The sequence below is a fragment of the Rhincodon typus genome, chromosome 1, assembly GCF_021869965.1.
Source record: "Rhincodon typus isolate 14 chromosome 1, sRhiTyp1.1, whole genome shotgun sequence".
Lineage (NCBI taxonomy): Eukaryota > Metazoa > Chordata > Chondrichthyes > Orectolobiformes > Rhincodontidae > Rhincodon > Rhincodon typus.
In genome coordinates, this window is record NC_063332.1 from 45,898,972 (window position 1) to 45,921,613 (window position 22,642).

Here is a 22,642-nt window from a genome sequence, read left to right on the forward strand (position 1 = left end):
TATCCCACCCCCTTGACCTGTCCGTCCTCCCTGGACTGACCTATCCCCTTCCTAACTCCCCACCTACACTCACCTTTACTGGCTCCAACCCCGCCTCTTTGACTCGTCTGTCTCATCTCCACCTATCCTCTCCTTTGTCTATCTTCGCTCTGCCTCCCCCTTTCTCCCTATTTATTTCAAAATCCCCTTCCCCTCCCCCATTTCTGAAGAAGGGTCTAGGCCCGAAACGTCAGCTTTCCTGCTCCTCTGATGCTGCTTGGCCTGCTGTGTTCATCCAGCTCTACACCTTGTTATCTCTGCTCCTTTCCTGTTTCTGACTTCCACCCATACTGACTCAGTAGATAAACCCTCCTTCACGACCTCCCTTTCTGCAGTTGTGATACCATGCCTGATTAGCAATGCCACTCCCCCACCTCTTTTACCTCCCTCCCTATTTCTTTTGAAACATCTGTACCCCGGAACATCCAACAACCATTCCTGCCTCTGTGTTATCCAAGTCTCCGTAATGGCCACAACTTTGTAGTCCCATGCTCTAAGTTCGTCACCCTTGTTCCTGACACTTCTTGCATTGAAGTAGACACACCTCAACCCGTCACGCTGACTGCCACTTTGCCCTGTCAACTGCTTATCCTTCCTCATAGATTCTCTGCTTGCTCTATCTGTCCATACACTGGCTACCCCGACCGCTGATCTGTAGCTCCGGTTCCCATCCCCCTGCCAGACTAGTTTAAACCCTCCCAGTGCGACAGTGAAGGCCATCAGTTTAACTGGGGCAAGGTAACCATAGTAGCCCAAGCCACACATAGACATGCACGGGAATTCCTGGAGGCATGGTTCTCCATCCATAATGCAATTAACAAACATGTAGAATTGGACCCCATATACAAACCCATACAGATCAAAACCAGAAATGACACTACTCACTATAACGGATCAGACAGTATAAATTCCAAGTGGAGTAGAATAACATCGCCGCATTGGAGGCTCCACTGATGATGTCACCTAGCATGGTGACAAAACGTCTGAACAAGAACAAGCCAGCTTGGCGAGCAAGTCAACAACCTCATGATGGTAATGGTGTCTGGGACATTTTCTATAAGGTATGATTCCATGAGTATGTCTATGTCAGTTTGTTGCTTAACTAGTTAGCGAGACAGCTCCCCAGTTTTGGCACTAGCCCCAGATGTTAGCAAGGAGGACTTTACTGGATCGATAGGGCTGTTTTTGCCGTTGTCATTTCTGATGCTGAGGTCGATGCCAGGTGATTCATCTGGTTTCATTTCTTTGTTGAAACTCAGTAGTGATTGATACAACTGAATGCTTGCTAGGCATTTCAGAGGGCACTTGAGGTTCAACCATATTGCTGTGGCTCAGTTGTCACATGTCGGCCAGACCAGGTGGGGGTGGCAGATTTCCGTCCTTGAAGGACATTAGTGAATTTAAGTGATAAACAATGACACATCTAGGAGAGAGAGGCTAAACACTGCTTCTCGGTATTCAGTGACATTATCATTGTTGAATTTTGCCACCATCAAAATTTTGGAGCAACTGATGAGAGCCTTAATGAGATCAGTCTCACAAGTACAGTGGCTCTCCAAACAGGTCAAAGCTTAGGTATTCTATAGCAAATAACCACCTTTTGATCTCTGAAGTCTATCGAAATCTGGAATATAGTGGAATATTCTCCACTTCTTCCCTCGTTGGCTTGAGAAACTTGACCCGAATCAGGCCAACGCAGTACCCAATTTCCACCTTGAATATTCATTTCCTCTTCCACCAGTTCAAAGTTGGTGCAGTGCATACCATCTACAAGATGCACAGCAACAAATTGGCTAACCTTCTTTGGCAGCATCTTCCAAACCTGTGACTTGTGCCGCCTAAAAGGACAAATCTCACCAAATCTCTGGGAATGCCACTCTCAACTCTCATCTCATCCTGACTTGGAACGGAATGACTATTTCTTCGTTGTTGCTAGGTCAAAGCTCAGAACTTCCTTCCTAACAGTTGTAGCTAATCTACATGAACTGCAACGATACACAAAGATGACTCGCTGTTACCACATTGACAACAATTAGGAATGATTTTATTTTATTTATTATTGTCACATGTACCAAGATACAGTTTTGCGTGCTAACCAGACAAATCATGTCTTACGTAAGTACATCAGGATAATATTATGTGTTACAACTACAGAGAAAGATGAACTCTAATATGACAGGTCTGTTCATAAGTCTTGTAACAGTGGGGAAGAATGCTTGTAGATGTTGGCGTTGTCAGTGATGTTCGTATCTTAGAAGTGACTTTTTTTAAAATGTACAAATCTCAATGCCAATCATTGACAGGTTCCACTAGTGTGACAGGGATGAGGTGATACAAGAAGTACCCCATCATCTCTTCGGTAAACATTAAATATCCTATGGCACTATTCTGGAAAAGAGCAGGGAAGTAGTTCCTGTGTCCTCATTTATCTTGCACGCTGAAAATAGATTTACCTTCCATCCTCCACATGCTTCATGATTGTATGCAAGCTGTGATCCTGTTCAACACATCCACATTCAGAATAGGATCAAGAAAGGCTGTGCTATCATGCCATCACTATGTTCTCATTTTTTTCTTGCTGCAATGCTCCACCTAGCCCTCAACAGGAGTGGAGCTAATCTTTCGAACAAATGGGAACCTGTTTGACCTCCTCCACTTGCAGGCCAGGTCCAACATCCACTGCCACTGAAGTACAATACCTAAACAGTGTTTGCACTTGTGTACACTCTGAGGCGGAGTTCAAAGCTGTTGTTAACAGCTGCTCTCCAATATGGCTCGGAGACGTGAACTATAAAAAGAGTAGGCACCTCAAAACTGTGGCATGATACCACCAGTGCTATCTCAACATGATTCTGTCAAGGTGCATCAAAGTAAGTCTTCTTGGTCAGATCATTATTACAAGGTTCAAAGCACTGACCATGCTTGATCAGTTCTGCTAAATGAGCCATGTAATCCGCATGCCTGAACCAAGACTTCTGAAACAAATGCTGTACTCAGAGCTTCAACAAGGCGCGTGAGCCCCAGGAAGGCAGAGGATACCCTTATAGCCTCCTTGGGAATATGCAATATCCCCATCAACCCCATTGCCCAAGACTGCCCAAGCTGGAGGGAAAGTTTGGAGTCTCATTGCCATCAGCAAGCTGAAGTCAAGCATTGACAGAGAAAGGAGTGTGTAATAGTTATGGCATCCCACCCTCCCATTCTCCAAACCCTTGCTTGCCCTACCTGTGGCAAAGACTGTTGGTTGTGCAGTGAGACTCTTCACTCACCTAAGAACTCACTTTTAGTGGGAAAGCAAGTCATCCTCAACCACAAGGGACTTCCTAAGAAGAAAAACGATTCCTCACACTGTTCTTTGTGGAGGCTGACTATACACAAGATGGTTGCTACATTTCCCACATTACAACAGTGCATTTCAAAAGTACTTCATTGATAGTGAAGTATTTTGGGATGTTGTTTGACCTTGAAGAATGCAGTCTGAACATGTCTTTTTTATATTAAAAACCTTTCTGCAAACAAGTGCTTGTGCTATAAAAGAAAACCATCCACTAAATGCACATTTGTGTGGTAGTACAAAGTGCACAACATTGTAAATGTGGAAAATTGGTATATTGACTGTTGTATCTCAAACAATTTTGTCCAGAATGGGCCAACTTCAGATTTTAACTATTACTGAGGTGTTTGTAAAGTTTTCTTGCACTGTGGGCACCAATTCTCTATTAAAAACCGAAAGAACTGCAGATCCTGTAAATCAGGAACAAAAACCGAGGTTGCTGGAAAAGCTCAGCAAGTCTGGTGGCATCAGTGAAGAAAAGTCAGAATTAACACTTCAGGTCCGGTGCCCATTCCTCAAAACCCGGAACCAATTCTTTATTGATAGTTTGAGAGAGTATACGAATTAACAAGACTGGTAAATTCTAATAGCTATTGAAACCTGTGGGAGAAGGCTAAGTTTTAATCACAATTTGATTATCCTTTTAAGTAATACTCCTAAGGGACTCAACTCCTATTATGATCAAACTGATAATTGGGATTATTTTCTTCTTTATTATTTGTAAAGTAGTCCCTCAGAATGTTCATGCTGAAAATTGTATTAATGCAATCACTAATTTTGTTACCTAACTTGATGGTCTTATTTAACACAATAAACGTCATAATTGAATATTTGTGTAACATTGACTAGCAGGTTGAACTAGCACTGCTTATTTTGTTCAAGCACATTAGGAACACATAGTTATAATTTATATAAAGGAATATTCCAGTAACAGGAACTCTTTGTTTGGGTTCAGAAGAATTCCAAAATTGTCAGCATCGGAATGTTTCTAGAATTGTTTACTGTGATAGCGAGTAGTACAATTTTTCAGCACTTTTTGTGTTGTAGCTTTTATTAAGAAATGCAAATTGTCTGCCTGTACAAATGTAAATGTGGAGCAGAGGTATAGGATTCCTGCGCCAAAGATTCAAAACTGAAGGGCCATGCATCAAAAATTGCACAGTGGAAGTGAGTGATATTCATGTATTATAGCCTGGTTCCTAGTTAAAGAGTTAAGTGCTATAAAATAGCTTGTTGGAAAACGTGGTATAGTATTGCTCTAGAAGAACAAGGTTATCAAATTTAGTTTAGGTTTGAAGTTAGAATGAATGAGTGAATGGAAGTATTAAGTAGCAATGATCAGGAAGTGATTGTTAGGAAGAAGGAAAAATGAAGAGTAATGGAAATTGTAATGGGAGTGAGAGATGGAAGTAAAAGGATTCAGAGGAAACTAATGTAGCCTGGGCCCATTGTGATTAAACATTTGATTTTTCTCTGCAGCTGGCCAATGATTTGAAAAATGACATTTTTCTACAATAATGTTGGTCCCATCAACAGCTGGTCTAGCATCTAGTTTACACGGCATATTGTTAACCACGACTCTAATAATTTTAACGCTGGTATTTGTGTAGAAATGGGGCAAGTAATTTTAAAACCACAGTTTGTCTTGGTCAACTTTGTGATGTCATTCACCTTTGTGACGTGATGAGACAAGTCCACCTCCATTTCTCATGGTTTACTTTCCACACAGGTTTAGACCGTCATCCTTCTAAAATCTCCTTTTCTCTCTCTTTCTCCCCCCACCTTTTCTGTTTTTGCCTCTCTCTGTCTCTGTGTAAAGTGGTAGTTTATTCATATTTCATACAACACATATAAGGGAGGCAACAATAGTAAATTAGCAGGTATCCATGGGATACCTTTACATGGGCAAGTGTGCAATTCACAAGACAGAAGGATGCTCGTAGGCAGATATGTTTAATAAGAACTGTGATTTTTAGGGTAATTCATGGGTTTATTTTAAATCCTAAATGGCACTGGATTAGGGGGAATGGGATTATGCTGGTCTAGGCTGCTTGCAAGATTGAACTGCTTATTACAGTGTGCCAGGAGTGGACAAAATGCCAGATTGGTGTTGAGACCAGGACCATGGCAGATTGCAGACGTTTCTGGGCATGTGGAAAAGCATAATGTGGAAGGATTACTGATAAGAGTAAGCTGTTTTGAATGGATTCTAAACTGCCTAGTATTTGGCTAGTCTCAGTGAAGTGTAGTATAGTTATTTGATTTAATTTTCAAATGAGATGCATTTTGGTATCTAGGTTTGCTGTATGAAATACTGGAAATAATCTCTCAATTTGTCATTCTGCTTGTCCAGTAACACACAATTGTAGCGGGACAAGGAATGCAAATATAGATAAACTTTCAAACCACTTATGTGAATAAGGGATTAAACTGATCTGCAAATGTACTGCAAAAGATTAATTTTTATAGCAAACTGAGTTTGGCTACACTTGCCAATTACTTGAGCAGTAATAGTTTTGGAATGTTTGTTTGAGTTGTCTAGTGGTTAATTTGGGGAGTGCATTTGGCTTTAGAGCTGTGTTGATTGTTATATCTCCAAAGTAATCTGACTCTGCATATCTTCTGAGATAAACTCATGAAGTAAACCTGCTCCAGTTTATTAATCTTACTTCCCTGTGTTTACTCTGTGAATGTAAATACCTTTGTGTTGGTTTTTATTTGAATATATCTCATTGACTTTGCATCTGTTGGTGTCTGAATCATAGTGCTGGATTTAATGGAGACAATGGGCTTTGCCTGCTGACTAGAAAGCTAGTGGGCCTTACTGCTACTTCCGCTGAATTTACTGAGTGAAATGCCGAATACGATTCAGGCATTTAAGTGAACAACAACAGACTTTACCTGAAACCAAAGACACTGGAGGTGGAAGTCCTGCCATCTGAGAGCTCTTGGAAAGTCAGAATTTGGCACTGCTGCAGTAACTACTGCCAGTTCTAATCACATCCGAGGCCAGGGATTGTCACTGGATCCCAGACCACAGAGCGTGAAGTGAGTTGATTGGTTACAGGCTGGGGTTACAAGACAAGGGAATTGACAGCAAAAGCAGGAGTTAATTCTTAGCAGCTAACCCCCTCAATCAATGCCAGATCTCTCAATCAGGCAATGTGCCTATGCACACATCCCCTGGCCCACATGAGTTTGCTTGTCATGCTCCCTGCATGGCATGCCTTTACTCTAGATGAATATCAGTGGTGGCAGGATGAATTCTTAAGGCTTGCTTAAGGGCCTTAATTGGCAGCTGGTGGGAATGCCATCCCTGGCAATCCACCCAGGCCAACTTTTCACTAATTGAGAATGGAATTTTATTTCATCAACGTTAATAGTAGCCATGCTACAAAAGGTGTGGGCAAGCTTTAGAAGCCAAGTTCAAGCACGAATGAAAAGTGCTCTTGCAACCAAGTAGAGTATAGGGGTTTCTGCTATAATGCGTGTTTCGGCAATGTGAATTGGCTATAACGCGATTGATGAATAGGGGAACACTATTTCTAAAAGGCGAAGTTGTGTTGGCTACAACGCAATTCCATCGAGTAGGCACCTTGCTGTCAGGAGCTGTTTGCTAATAATACCTACAATGTACTTGTCCAGTGCTGTGATTTTGAGAGTCCCAGGGAAATTCTCCCTGTCAGCCCTCATTAAAACTGAAAAGTAAGAAGCCAGCAGGTCTGTTTTCAGGAAGGGTAAGGTGTAGGGGATGGTAAAAAAAAAACAGTATATGTAACTTGTCTTGAAAGGAAACATTGTGAGGCACAGGACCTGGATACAACAGGAGGCTCCAACAGCTTTCAACTTGGCTTTCCCACCTTTGCTCCATGTCCTTTGATACCCTTGTAGTGTGGTGAGGTGATAAGATCGCTGAAGGAGTTGCTGTACTAACATACACATATGTATATGTTGCAGTCTGGAACTATGGATAGTGGTGGTAGAGTGTCCAATGTTCTTTTAGTCACATGGCTGACCAGGAATCTCTCCCAGTCTTACAGTCTGCTACTGGCAGCGTTGGAAGAATTGCTGATTGATACTCAATCTTTTTAGTCACACTGTGAACGCACTTTCCCTGGCCATTGAGTTCTAAGGCAGGACTTGAACCTAGATCATGTTGCTTACAAAGGCTCATACCTTTCACAATCTCAGGATGTTATAAAGAGCTTGACAGCCACTGAAGTATTTTTGAAGTACAGTCATTGTAGAAAATACAGAAGATAATTTTCACGCAACACTCTCCCACAAGCAACAATGTGACAATGACCAGACAGTCTGTCATGGTGTTGCTGACTAAGAGATTAAGTAGTGACCAGGACACTTGGGTAACTGTCCTGCACTTTTTGGAAATAGTGAGGACAGTTGTGTCAATCCAAGAAGGAGCTGTGAAGCTGCTGTCACAGCCGAAACAATCTGTCTGAACAGCTGCTGACAGTAGAGCTATCCTTTGTGTTATGCTTTTTTGGTGATCTGCCCCCAACCCTGCGTTTCCCATAGGCCCAGTTATTTATATAGCACAATTTTCTGTAACACAATGTTGCAATAATCGCATTATCGCAGAACCCACCTGTATACATAATCTCTAAACTAATTCCTGGTTCATGGGGAATTCTGTGTTTGAGTCAGTTGTTCTAGAAGGTGAAGCAAGACCATTACAGTGTGTTGGGGCATGAATTTGTGCTTTAATTCTGCACTGCTAATCAGATTCCTGGGGTGCTAAGATTATTTAATGAAGTGAGAGTGGGAAACTGGGCTGTTACTTTCTAAGGGTGAGGTGATCTCATTGAAACTTCGTAAATTCTCAGAGGAGATGACGGTGGATGGTGGTAGGATGTTTCCTCTGGTGTTTGCCTCTAGAGCTAGGTGACACAGTCTCAGAATAAGGGTAGGCCATTTACGATTAAGGTGAAGAGGAATTGCTTTACTTGGGTGGTAAATCCTTGGAATTCTGTATTCTAGAAAACTGAGTGTTTGAGCATTGAGCATATTCAAGACAGAAATTGATAGACTTCTGGATGCTAATGACATCAAGGGATATAGTGATAACATGGGAAAGTGGCGTTGAAGTAGATGGTAAGCTATGATCAAATTCACTTGTGGAGCAGGCTTGATAGGCCAGATGACTTAACTCTTGTTCTTGTGTTCCTGTCTGTGAATTGGTGCACATTGAATAAAAATGGGCTCTTCTCCAGTCTTGGGTGTTTTCTTTTGGACACGTGTAGGTTGACGGTGGATAGAGCATCTGATTTTGTAGCCAGTGGGGTAGGCAGGAGGCTGGATTTAATTTAAAATTAGTGAGCTGTGTACCACAATTTGCTGATCGAAAAGACCGGAAATCTAACTAAGCAAATGCTACTTAAATGCACTGCACAGCCTTTATTAAAGGGAGATGCACTTTTCATTGATTTGCCAAAAGTGAGTTTCTGGAGGAGCATCCAGTGTTATTCTGTGGATGACCCTTCCATTCTTGTTAGTCACACTGGACAACAAAACAAAGAGGGACATCTTCCCTTCTGTGTCCCGTAAATGATTCAACACTAGTGGAGTGGTAGTAGGCTGAGTCACTGCTACCAATCTTGATGGAAGTGCAGGAAGAAATTTGATGACCTCACCAGGACTATCCAGTATACAGCCCTTCGCATCTCTTGAAGCACAGCCTTGCAACCCTTCATTTTAATACTAATACCATGAAATCTTCCCTTCACTCATTCCTGTGCTGGTTTTCTAACTGCAATGGAATACTTCATTGCAACTCCTTCTTGCAATCTCAAACTCTAGACAAGCTTCTGCCCTCACAGTTGCATTCCATCTTGGTTGTACTTTGTTGTCATGTGCACTTTGCTCAGCTGTCTCACATTTTTTAAACTTCTGGCAGAACAGGTTTTAATTCACTGGCAATGTTGCTGTTGAGGCTGGATAAATAAAAAGTGACCGGATACAAAGACCTGAGGAAATATCAAAAGATATGACACCAATGGGGAAAGCAGTGGCAGAGAGAAACATTACACTGCTTTGAATCTTGCATTATTTAAGCACTTTCTTCCCTGATGGAAGGGAGGGATAGAGTGAACAGTGGAATTTGACTATCTCCTATCTGCCAAAACTCATAGAACTCACGAGTTCTGAAGAAAGGTTACTGGATCTGAAATGTTAACTCTGCTTTCTCTCCACAGATCCTCCCAAACCTGCTGAGCTTTTCCAGCAATTCTAATTGTCATTCTCATTTCTAGCGTCCTCAGTTCTTTGGTTATTTTGTTCTTTTGTGTGTATGGGAGCTGAAAAGATACAAAAGGTACAAAACTGGTGTCTAAAATTAATAATTTGCAAAGTATCGGATTTGTTATTGAAAAATCTGGTTAGGAATCCATTGAAGCAAATATTGGGGTTCTTTGGTTTAATTTTACTTTACAAATATAGAGATGGGGAGGTTGATTTGGCTGTCTGCCTATGTGTTGTAACAATTGCATCACCAACCTGAGGGTCTCCTGAACTGTTAAGTCCTATTTCGCTCTGCTGCTCATGAGGCTGATCACCCATTTTTCTCTTTCTGCACTGTTGTTGTGCCCAGAACCGTCCACAGGTGCTCCTGGCAGATTCTACCTTTTTAAGCAGACCCTCCAGGTTGAGGATGATTTACTTCAACTCTTCTTGTTCAGTTCTATGATGGCTGAAAAGCCTAATGTGCAGTCTGAAGATTGTACCATGCATGAAGCCGCTGGTGTTTGAAGGACTGAGCATATGAGTACTTGGGAGGTTTGTGTGCTTGTTCCTAATAATACTGTGAAGTGTGATCAACAGCTATTCAAGCAGTTTGTGAATTTTCTGATGATTAACTATAAAAATGTGCTGCATCTGGAAACAGGATCTGAGAAGACTCCAGAATCGCTAACATATCATGGTTTCCTGTTCTACTATTCCTTCTGCCTACTTGAATATAGATTGTGCTAATTTGTGCGCATGTTCACAAGAATTATATTCTAGTTGCTTGCCTAATTTCAGTAATAGTTTGTGGAAGAGATCTCAATAAAGTCTCAAGGTTATTCATCTAGCCGCGCATTCTCTGAGGATCTCTTGCACTTGTTCAATTTGATTCTAAACTGAAATGAATTGCTTTAATTTTTGTATAATTACACACACTTATTTTAACTGCTTTTAATTTTAGAGATCTTACATTGAAAATGACACACACGCGAACCCCGTCACCTCAAAAATTCCTCTCCAAATCTCTCTCTGTTCTGACTTGGGCATCTGTTCCTTTTTCATTGCTTGATCGCCTAACAGTACTGTGAAAATCCCATCACTGTTTGGACTATAGTGGTTGAAGAACGTGACTCATCACATTCCCAGGATTATTAGGGATGGGAGTTATTTAATGCTGGTCTTCCCATTTTATGTGAATGATTGATTGATTAAAAATCCTGTTTTTATAAAAAGTGCCAAAATTTAACAATCCACATGTTGCAGTTGCTATAATGATGATGGACCTGAATATTTGTCTTTTCTACTCTGAATCTGACAGCAACATCTGGAGTCCATATGTGCAGAAGAACAGAAGTTGCTGGTAATGATTCTGCATTAACCAGAGGACATGCTGTTGTGGCCCCTCCAGATGCAATGAAATACAAATCGTTGAACTGATCTTAGGCTGTCACATCACACTGTAAAACAGTTGGTAACGTTATTCCCTGTTGAATGATGTGGGAAAGTTCGTGAATGTTGGTATAACCAATGACAGCCACATCCCACAAATATTTTTAAAAAGAGGTTTTCATGGCGGACTAAGTTAATAATTACCAAAGAGCATCGCCACTGTTCCTGAAAGTATAAATTTTTATTGGGTAAATGCCAAAATTCTCCATTATGACAAATTCCACATTTTTTGATGTTATTTTGTGTTCTGTTTTACTTCCATGTTTTTGTTCAAATCACTTAATTATCTTTCAAAATGAAAATAAAAGGATAAGAAAATTAAATGGCTTTTACTTCGTGGTTTGGTGCCTACAAGAATACTTCAATATGATGGATTACTTGATGACATCACTCACCATTGCTGGATGCCTTGAGTTTTCCTTGACTTCATCCTGAAGTCAAATTGATGTCAAGAAAATGGAACTGAAAAGTTGGTGGAAGTCTGTACTACCAATCCCACCTAGATCACCTATAAAATCCATCCTTTCATCCTGCAGTTCAAACAAACTGAAACTTTTATCTCAAGATGACAGGACACCCATTTAAAAGTGCCGGCTTTCAATCAAAAGAAATCTTAACCACAGTGATTTGAAAGATTTGTGATGCTATGTTGATTTATTCCCTTCATGAAGCAGAATGAATGTTTGAATAATATGAGAATATTTATGGACAGATTATATTCTCTATACCACTGTGTCTAATCCTACTTATGACTTGAGCTACACCATGCAGTATACAGTGTTGGATCAATATCCTGGACTTCTTATCTTTGGGAGGGAGAGAAAAGTGTTTCACTGCTTTTTTTTTGGAAATCTCATTTCTCCTGGCAGATGTATCAAGATAGTCTGTGACTGTAATTACTGTCTTTTCAAAGGAAGGTTGGATGACCATTACTTATTTGTTCTTTTGTGAAGATGGGTAGGAAGAAGAGAAAGGGGAAAAAATGGGTTTAGAATGTCAGAATGTAGCACTCTTCATTGAAAATCATAATGATTTCTTTGTGAACTTGCAGGCCTCTGAAATTGATTTAATAATACTGACATGATAAAGAATCACTAGTAAATTAATTGTAATTTAACACTTAAGTCATATAGTCACAATCTTTAATTTCTTTGGTTTGAGTGCTTTAAATAGATTTATTATCTGAGCAAAGGTCACTTTTAAAACTAATTATTTGTTTCTGAAAAGTCATTGAACAGTCAAGTGAAATTTCCAATTTATTCACATTTACCTTCAACAGTGCAGCCAGGATCTCATACTACGCAAAAAGAAGAAGCTACCATTTGTGAAGAAGTCCTTTGTCTGTTACCTTGCGGGTCAACAGATTAAGCTTCGGAATGAAAAAAGCTACCAACAAGCACTACGTGGTTATGCGGCTCACAGACTACCTGCCCTTTTGAAGGAGGAAGAGTTCCACTTGGGAACCCTGAACAAGGTGTTTGCATCCCAGTGGCTAAATCATCGACAAGTGGTATGTGGGACAAAATGCAACACGGTAGGTTTTTTGTTCAAAAGCTTTATTTTCATGTTAGTAAACTTTAGAAATACTTCTTAATTTTGTGGATTTTTTGAGTGAGAGGTAAAAGGCAATATTTAAGATTCAGTATTTTTCATCCTCAATGCCCAATATTTAAGAATTTGTTTCTAAATAGAAATAGTTGGGTTCAAACAGGTTATGTCGTCAGTGATTTCATTTTTAAATCTTTTCTTGAATTTGCTTCAAGGTCATCAACAGCTTCTGTCACTGAACCTTTGTTTCCTTTGTTCCAGAGAAGCTAGGTAAATTTACAGCATTTCAGAGGAACTCAACACCATGTTTAGTTTATTGAATCCATTGAATATTCTCATGGTCATCTTGATCTATCAATATACTTAACAATGGTGTATACATAATTTTGTTTCTCTGTTGACTAAACAGTATGTGATTAAGTGAATAATGGAACATGTGCAGATTCAACAATTGTTATGACTATGCCAATTCAGAAGTGGAGTATGATTTGCATTATACCACAGTTAGATTATCCAAAATAGGGTTGTTCAAAAACTGAACATTTTCCTCTACGGGAAAACTGTTCTTGGAACAGTGATACAAATGTCCTTATTTCAAGTGTCCATTCCAACACACCGCACACATTGATTTCATGCATTCTTGTTCAAAATAGATTGGTTTCAATAAACTCTGATGGCTATTATGAGCTCCTTCAGAATCTTGTATGTTTTAATATGATCAACCCTCAGTCTTCTAAACTCTAATGACCAAATGCCTAACCTGTTCAGCTATTGTTGCTATCTTAATCCCTTCATCCCAATAATCGGTCCACATTGCTGATACATCATTTCCTAAATACAAGGATCAAAACTGTACACAATATTTCAGCTGTGGCCTCACCAACATCCTGTGTGGTTGCTTCAAGACTTACCTATTTTTAAACTCCAACCCCATAACAATAAAGGCCAAAATTCTATTTGTCTTAATTACTTGCTACCCTGCCTGCTAACGTCTGCGTTTCATATAAAAGAACACCCAGATCCCTCTGCGCTGCACTATTTTTGGAGTCTCTTGCCATGTCAATAATAGTTTATCATTTGGTTACGCCTGTCAAAGTACACAACCCCACACTTTTTTTTAAACTCTGTTTGTCAAGTTTTTGACCACTCAATCAATCTATATCCCTTGTAGATTCTTTATGCTGTCATCACAACAGGCCCTGACACCTATTTTAAACCATCAACAAATTTAAATACAATATACTCTACCCCCTCTTTGTAATATAGTAATAAATAATTAAGGATCTAGAACTGATCCTTGTGGGACTTAACAGGTGACATCTTTCCAACCTGAAACAGACCCATTAATCTCAATTCTCCACCTCCTGTGTGATAATCAATCCTCTGTCCATGCTAATGCATTGCCCCCAATACTCAGAGTTCCTGTATTGTGCAATAAGGTTTTGAGTGGAACTTTATCAAATGCCCTCTGGATGATTGACCCTTGATATTCAATGGTTTACAATCAGTGAATTCCCACTATCAGCATTCTGGAGGTTATTATTGACCTTAAACTAAACTGGACTAGTAATGCAAATACTGTGGCTCCTGCGAGTAACTCACCACCTGATTCTCCAAAGCCAGTCTATCATTTGCAAGGTACAAGTCAGGAACTTCTTTGAATGCTCCTAACTTGCCTGGATGAGTGTTATTCCAACAATACTCCAGAAACCTGACACCATCCAGGACAAAGCAGCCTTCTTTATTGGCACCACATCCCCAAACATTCACTTCCTGCACCACCAATGCACAGTAGCAACAGTATGTACCATTTACAAGGTGCACTGCAGAAAATCTCCAAGGCTCCTTGGATAGCATCCTCCAAACCTACGACCACTGGCATCTGGAAAGACTAGGGCAGCAGATGTATTTGCAGGAACACTGCCTACAAGAATTCCTCTAATTATTCACCATCCAGATTTGGAAATATATCACCATTCCTTTACTGTCCGTAAGACCATAAGAAATAGGAGGAGGCTGTTCAGCCCCTTGAGCCTGCTGTGCCATTCAGTAGGATCATGGCTGATCTGACACCCTCATGTCCACTTTCCTGCCCTTTCCCCATATCCCTTGATTACCTACTGACCATGAATCTGTCTATCTCCACCTTAAATGTACACAAGAGCTCTGCCTCCAGAGCTCTCTGGCAAGGAGTTTCAAAGACACGACGCTCTGAGAGAAGAAATTCCTGCTCTTCTCGGTCTTAAATTGGTGCCTCTTCATTTTGAGACTGTCTCTGTTGGTCTCGACTCTCCCATGAGGGGGAGCATCCGCTCAGCATTTACCCTGTCAAGCCCCTTAAAAATCCTATATGTTTCAAGGAGATTACCTCTCATTCTTCCTAACTCCATTGAACAGAGGCCCAACCTTTGCTCATAAGGCAATCCATATTGGGGATCATTCTCGTGAGACTTTTCTCATCTGCATCTAGTGGGTTATCTTTGTTGATTGGGACCATATCTGTAAATATCCATTCCTTCAACCACTTAGGCTGAATAACAGCAATATATACTATCTACAAGACGCAATGCAGAAATTCACCAAAGATCCTTAGACAGCACTTTCCAAACCCACAACCACTTCCATCTAGAAGTACAAGGGTAGCCAATACATGGGAATACCATCAGCTGCAAGTTCCCCTCCAAGCCACTCACCATCATGACTTGGAAATATATTGCTGTTTTTTCACTGTCACTGGAATTCCATACCTGATGGTAACACATGGACTGCAGCAGTTCAAGGCAGCTCACCACCACTTTTTCTGAAGGGCAAATAGACATGGGCATTGCTGGTTGGCCAGCATTTATTGCCTACATCCCATGAGTGAGTATTAAAACAAAAATTCCCTTCTTCTGATGTAAGGCTAACAGGTCCAAAATTCTCCTAGGAAATTGCTGTCTTCCAACCCACAGGAATCATTCCAGTATTGATAGTATATTGAAAGATAATCACAAATGTATCAACTATCTCTATAGTCACTCCTTCAATACTCTGGGGTGAACATCAAGTCCTGGGGATTTATCAGATTTTAACCCCATTAATTTCTCCAGTACAATCATCTTACTAATACTATTTTCCTTCAGCTCCTCATTGTTCATAGGCACTTGGATCTTTAGTTCTGGGAGATTTCTGTTGTCCTCCTCAGTGAAAATAGACACAAAGTCATTGTTTACTTTTTCTGCTATTTCTCTATTCTCTGTTATAAATTCTTCTGACTCTGCCTACAGAGTCCTATATTTGTCTTAGCCAATATTTCTTTTTTGCATAGCTATGGAAGCTTTTAATTTATTTGCAAGGTTACATTCATATTCTATGTGACCTTTCCTAATCAGTTTTGTGGTCCTCTTTTGTTGTATGCTCTGAATCTACCAATCATCATAGTAGTAGAGATAGTAGGAACTGCAGATGCTGGAGAATCTGAGATATATGAGGTGTACAGCTGGATGAACACAGCAGGAAGGCTGACGTTTCGGGCCTCGACCCTTCTTCAGAAATCGGGGAGGGGATTTATTTCAGAATCCCCTTCCCCTCCCCCATTTCTGAAGAAGGGTCTAGGCCTGAAACGTCAGCCTTCCTGCTCCTCTGATGCTGCTTGGCCTGCTGTGTGCATTCAGCTCTACACCAATCATCAGAGTAACTTTTTTTCTAGAAACTTTACAGGTCTTTAAATCTTGTGCAATCCTGAACTACTTTCGTTAGCCATGGTTGATAGCCCCTTTTTGAGACTTGATACCTCAAAGGCATGGATAGTTGCTATAAGACATGCAATAGTTCTTTAAAGTCTATCCATTGCCAATCTACTACATAGGCAATGTGTTTTGGAGTACCCCAAGTTCTTTTATGTTGATTTAAGCTTATTTTTCAGTTTTGTGGGGCAATTTCAAGCCTTCTGTTCATCATATATGTTTGTATCACCAGGTCATAGCTGTTAGGTATGACCTATTTGCAAACTGTGCCCATTTTTACCCAGGCAAAAAAGACACAACAGAATCTTATAACAGTTAAGTAAACCTGGGATTATGGATCAAAAAATGTGGAAGGCAGCCATTTCACTCACTGTGTCTGGACTGACTTCTGAGCATTTTGGCTTAATGTCAATCTCCTGATTTTTCCTCAGACCCCTGCACATTCTTTCTATTTAAATAATTATCTAATGCCTTTTTGAATGCCTGGATTGAACCTATCTTCACCACATTTCCAGGCATTGCATTCCAGTCTCTAACTGCTTGCTGTGGGGGAAGAAGTTCTTTTCTCATGTGTTATTTGCTTCATTTGAAAAAACTTCAACTCGATACCCTCTGGTTCTTTATCCATCTGAGTGCAAACAATTTTCTGCATGTCCACAGTGTTCAAACCCCTTATCATTTTGAATATTTGTAATAGATCTCCTCTTGGCCTTCTCTCTTCCAAGGAAACCAGCTCCAACTTATCCATTCAATCTCATAACTGCAGCGTCTCATTCCCAGAACCATTTGAGTAAAATCCTTATTCATTTACTCCTTTGTATTCACATACTTTTTAAAGTGTGGGGCCTAGCTCTGTACAGCTGACGTTTAGCATAAGCGTAGGATACTTTTTTAGTCATTTGTGGGTTTTGGGTGTCTCTGGCTGACGAGCATTTATTGCACACCCTTCGTTGTCCTTCGAAAGGTGGTGGTGAGCTGCCACTGCAGTCCACCTGCTGAAGGTAGACCCACAATGCCATTAGGGAGGGAATTCCAGATTTTGACGCAGCAACAATGAAGGAACAGCGATAAATTTCCAAGTCAGGATGGTGAGTGGTTTGGACGGAAACCTGAAGCTAGTGGTGTTCCCATGTATCTGCTGCTCTTGTCCTTCTGGAAGGAAGTGGTCATGCGTTTGGCAGGTATTGTCTGAGGATGTTTGGTGAATTTCTGCCCTTTGGAATTCAATGTATGCCACGTCAACAGCTTGTCCTTATGAACCCACTGTTTCATCTTCAACGAAACTCCAGGTTGGTTAGTTAGAATTTTCCTTTAACAAATCCATGCTGGCTTTTCCTAATTAACCATATTCTTTTCCTGTGGCAGTTAATCCTATTCCAAATAATTCTTTCCAGAAATTATTTCGTAAAAAATGTCATAGCAACAGCCAACTTGTGCTGCATTTCCATGCCAACACCCTGACCAGACTTGGACTGCAAAATCGCAAACGTGACACCCCTGTTTACAAAGGGAGTAAGGCAAAAGACTGAAAATTACAGGCCGGTTAGCCTAATCTCGGTCGTGGGTAAGATTTTAGAGTCCATTGCGAAGGATGAGATCTCTGAATACTTGAAAGTGCATGGTAAAATAGGGCAAAGTCAGCATGGCTTCATCAAGGGGAGGTCATGCCTGACAAATCTGTTAGAATTCTTTGAGAAAATAACAAGCAGGTTAGACCAAGGAGAGCCAATGGATGTTATCTACCTGGACTTCCAGAAGGCCTTTGACAAGGTGCCGCACAGGAGGCTGCTGAGTACGATAAGGGCCCGTGGTGTTAGAGGCAAGGTACTAGCATGGATAGAAGATTGGCTGTCTGGCAGAAAGCAGAGAGTGGGATTAAAAGGGTCTTTCTCAGGATGGCAGCTGATGACAAGTGGTGTTCCACAAGGATCCGTGTTGGAGCCACAACTTTTCATTTTTTACATTAATGATCTAGATGAAGGAACTGAGGGCATTCTGGCTAAGTTTGCAGACGATGCAAAGATAGGTAGAGGTACAGGTAGTATTGAAGATGCGGGGAGGCTGCAGAAGGATTTGGACAGGTTAGGAGAGTGGGCAAAGAAATGGCAGATGGAGTACAATGTGGGAAAGTGAGAGGTCAGGCACTTCGGTAAGAAGAGAAGAGGTATGGACTATTTTCTAAATAGGGGGAAAATTCAGAAGTCTGAAGTGCAAAGAGACTTGGGAGTTCTAGTCCGAGATTCTCTCAAGGTAAGCTTGCAGGTTGAATCAGTAGTTAGGAAGGCAAATGCAACTTTGGTATTTATTTTGAGAGGACTTGAATATAAAAGCGGGGATGTACTTTCGATGCTCTATAAGGCTCTGGTCATGCCAAATTTGGAGTAATGTGCACAGTTTTGGGCCCCATATCTCAGGAAAGATGTACTGGTCCTGGAGTGGGTTCAGGGGAGGTTCATGAGAATGGTCCCAGGAATGAAAAGCTTAACATATGAGGAATGTTTGAGGACTCTGGGTCTATACTCGATGGAGTTTAGAAGGATGGGGGGGGATCTAATTGAAACTTAGAGAATACCGAATGGCCTGGACAGAGTGGATGTTGGGAAGATGTTTCTATTGGTAAGAGAGACTAGGACCCAAGGACACAGCCTTAGAATGAAGGGAAGACCTTTTAGAACAGAGACAAGGAGAAACTTCTTTAGCCAGGGAGTGGTGAGTCTATGGAATTCACTGCCACAGAAGGCTGTGGAGTCCAGGTCATTGAGTATATTTAAGATGGAGTTAGATAGGTTCTTGATTGTCAAGGGGATCAAGCGTTACAGAGAGAAAGCAGGAGAATGGGGTTGAGAAACTTATCAGCCATGATTGAATGGCGGAGCAGACTCGATACATTGAGTAGCCAAACTCCTGCTCCTATGTCTTCTGGTCTTATCATCTACTTGTTTGGTCTGAGAATTAAGATTGATAGTTACCTGTTCTTGTTGCATCCCCATGCCACCGATGGTCAAGCAATTAGTATTTTTGTCAAAGTGAATAAAATAGTGTTCTTTTTTCCAGATCTCTCTTTTGCATCCTGGTTCTGATAAATGCAAGGTGAAAAGCTTCAATTTCTTATCTTCTTTTTGCAATGGCTATATTTCCAGAAGTTTCCCAACCACCAAAGTTAAACTGACTTATCTATAATTTTTGGGCTTTACAACCTTTTCTGAACAAAGGCTTATGTTTGAAATTCTCTAGTCTTTTGGCACCACCACTGAGTCCAAGGAAGATTGAAAGATTACTGTCAGTGTCTGTGCAGTTTCAATTTTCACTTACATTTATATTCTTGGGTGCATCTCCTCAGTCCTGGTGCCGTGTCAACTTTAGGTATGGACAACTTAATTCAATTAAATTACTGTATCAATTTTAGTCCCTTCTAATGGTTTGTTTTTCTCTTGTCACCATGGCATGGGCAGCATTTGACTCATAGGTAAACATAGGCAATAGGCTCCACCATTCAAAATTATCAAGACTGATCATGCTATTCAGTACCCTGTTCCCACTTTTGCCTCATACCGTTTGAGCTCTTTAGCCCTCAGAACTATATCGATCTCCTTCTTAAAAAATGTCACAAATGTTTTAGCTTCAGCTGCTTTCTGTGACAGAGAATTCCACAGGCTTACCACTCTCTGGGTGAAGAAATTTCTCCTCATTTCAGTCCTGAATGTCCTACTGCGTATCCTTAGACTGTGACCCCTGGTTCTGGACTCTCTGGTTATTGGGAACATCCTTCCTGCATTTACCCTGTCTATCCCTGTTTGGATTTTATAGGTTTCTACGAGATCCATTCCCCCCCTGCTCCGTTCTTTTAAGCCCCAATGAAAACAGCTCCAACGCATGTAATTTCTCTTAATATGTCAGTCCTGCCACCTCAGGAGTCAGTCTGGTAAACCTTTGTAGCATTTCCTTCATAGCCAGAACATCAATCGTCAGATAAGGAGACAAAAACTGCACACAGTGCTCTAGTGTGGCTACAACTGTCCAGTGCATTGATGAGGCAAGATATCCCTGCTTTTGTACAAATACTGTTGTATATACCTTCTCGCTATGTAGGTCAAATACCATTTTCCTCCTTATCTGCTGCACCTGCATGCTTACTCTTAGCGACATGAAGGCAGATGTGAAATATCATTTAACATCTCTGCTAAACCTTCGTATGTAAATCCTCATTTTTTGATCTGTAGTTGGCTTTTCTTCTTTTATTACCCTTTTACTATCAGACCATAAGATGGAGGAGCAGAGTTAGGCCCTTTCAATGCCCCTACTAAGCAAGAACCTCTGTAGCTCTGTCTTAAAGACACTCAATGGCTTAGCCTCCACAGCCTTCTGGTTGAAGAAGTTCCTCCTCGTGTCAGTTCTAAAGGGTCATCCATTCACTCTAAAGCTGGCTCTGAGTCAGTCCTACTAGTGGAAACATCTTCTCCATGCCCACTCAATCCAGGCTTCTCAGTATTCGGTAAGTTCCAATGAGATCTGAACTCCATTGAGTACAGGTGTAGCATCCTCAACTGCTGCTCATACGACAAGTCTTCGATACTAGGGATTGTTCTTGTAAACCTCCTCTGGGCCATCCCCAAAGACAACACACGCTTTCATTGAATAAAAACAGAAGTGGCTGGAAGAGCTCAGCAGGTCTGGCAGCGTCTATGAAGAGAAATCGGAGTTAATGTTTCAGGTCCGGTGACCCTTCCTTAGAACAATCCCCACACTTCTTTCGGTTTTTACATCCTTCCGTTGAAACAGGGCCCAAAACTGCTCATAATATTGCAAATGCAGTCTGACCAGACTGTGTTTGTTTGTATTCCAGCCCTCTCGAAATGCATGCTAACATTGTATTTGCCTTCCCAACTACCAGCTGAACCTGCTTGTTAAGTTTGAGAGACCTGAACTAAGACTCCCTAAGTCCCTTTGTGCTTTCAGATTTCTGAAGCCTTTCCCCATTTAGAAAGTAGTCTCTGCCTCGATTTTTTCCTATCAAAATGCATAACCTCATATTTGCCCAACTTGTATTCCATCTGCCACTTGTTCGCCTGCACTCCTTGCATGCCCAAGTCATTCTGTAGCCTCCCTCCCTCCTCAACACTATCTGTCCATCCACCTACCTTTGTGTCATAAGCAAACTTAGCAACAGTGTCCTCAATTTCTTTGTCCAAATTGTTAATGAATAATTGTGAATGATCCCAACACTAACCCCTATGGAACTCCAGTAGTTAGCAACTATCATCTTGAAAAAGATGCCTTTATTTACCACTCTGTCTTCTGCCAGTTGGTCAATCCTCTGTCCATGCCAGTGCCTTGCTCCTAACATGATGGGCTTTTAGTTAATAGCCTTTTGTGTGCCATCTTGTCAAAGACCTCCTGGAAATCCAAATCATTCACACGCACTAGCCCTTCTTTGTCTAACTTGCTTGTTCCCCCCTCAAACAATTCTAACAGAGGTGTCAGACATGATCTCCCTTTCACAAAGCCATGCTGACACAACCATATTTTACCATGTACCTCCAAGCACTTTGCAAACTTATGCTAAATAATGTACTGTAAAATCCTACCAATGATTGAGGTCCGTCTAACTGGCCTATAATTTCTCATCTGCCTCCTTCCCTTGTTTAACGGCTGGTACATTCACCATTTGTCAGTCCTGTGGGACCCATCCTGACTCCGATGATTTGCGTAAGATTATCACCAAGGCCTGCACAATCTCCTCAGCTATCCCGTACATAAAGCATCCAGTCCAGGTGATTTACTCAGCTTCAGACCCTTCAGCTACCCATACATCTCTTTAATGCTGGCTACTACACTCACCTCTGACCCTGACTCTCCAAGTTCTGACATATTACTGATGTGTTCCACCATGAAGACTGATGTAGAGTACTTATTCAATCCTTGCACCATTTCTTTGTTCCCTATTGCTACTACTGTAGGCTCATTTTCCAATGTGCATGTTTTACTGCCTTACCTTTCTTATTTCTAAAGAAGCTCTTGCAATCATCTTTTAAATTACTAGCCAGCCAACTCCGCCGCGACACACACACACACACACACACACACACACACACACACACACACACACACCTTGTCTTTTCAGTTGTCCTCTGCTGGTTTTTAAAGGCTTCCCAATCTTCTGGCTTGCCACTAATCTTCACCACATCTTATGCTTTTAAGCTGTCGTTGACTTCCTTTGTCAGTCATGGTTGCCTCCTCCTCCCCTTAGTATGTTTCTTCTTCCTTGTATCTCCCAAATGACCCCCAGAAACTCCTGCCATGGCTGCTC

General features: G+C 41.1%; 1 protein-coding gene across 1 annotated transcript in view; it reads left to right on the plus strand.

Annotated features, from left to right (window-relative positions):
* Positions 1 to 22,642, plus strand: part of LOC109925989 (DDB1- and CUL4-associated factor 12-like) — a 60,472-nt gene that overhangs the window by 23,780 nt on the left and 14,050 nt on the right. Inside the window, exon 2 of the mRNA XM_048612256.1 lies at positions 12,342 to 12,596. Coding sequence (XP_048468213.1) covers positions 12,342 to 12,596 — 255 coding nt within the window. The remainder of the gene's footprint in view (positions 1 to 12,341; positions 12,597 to 22,642) is intronic.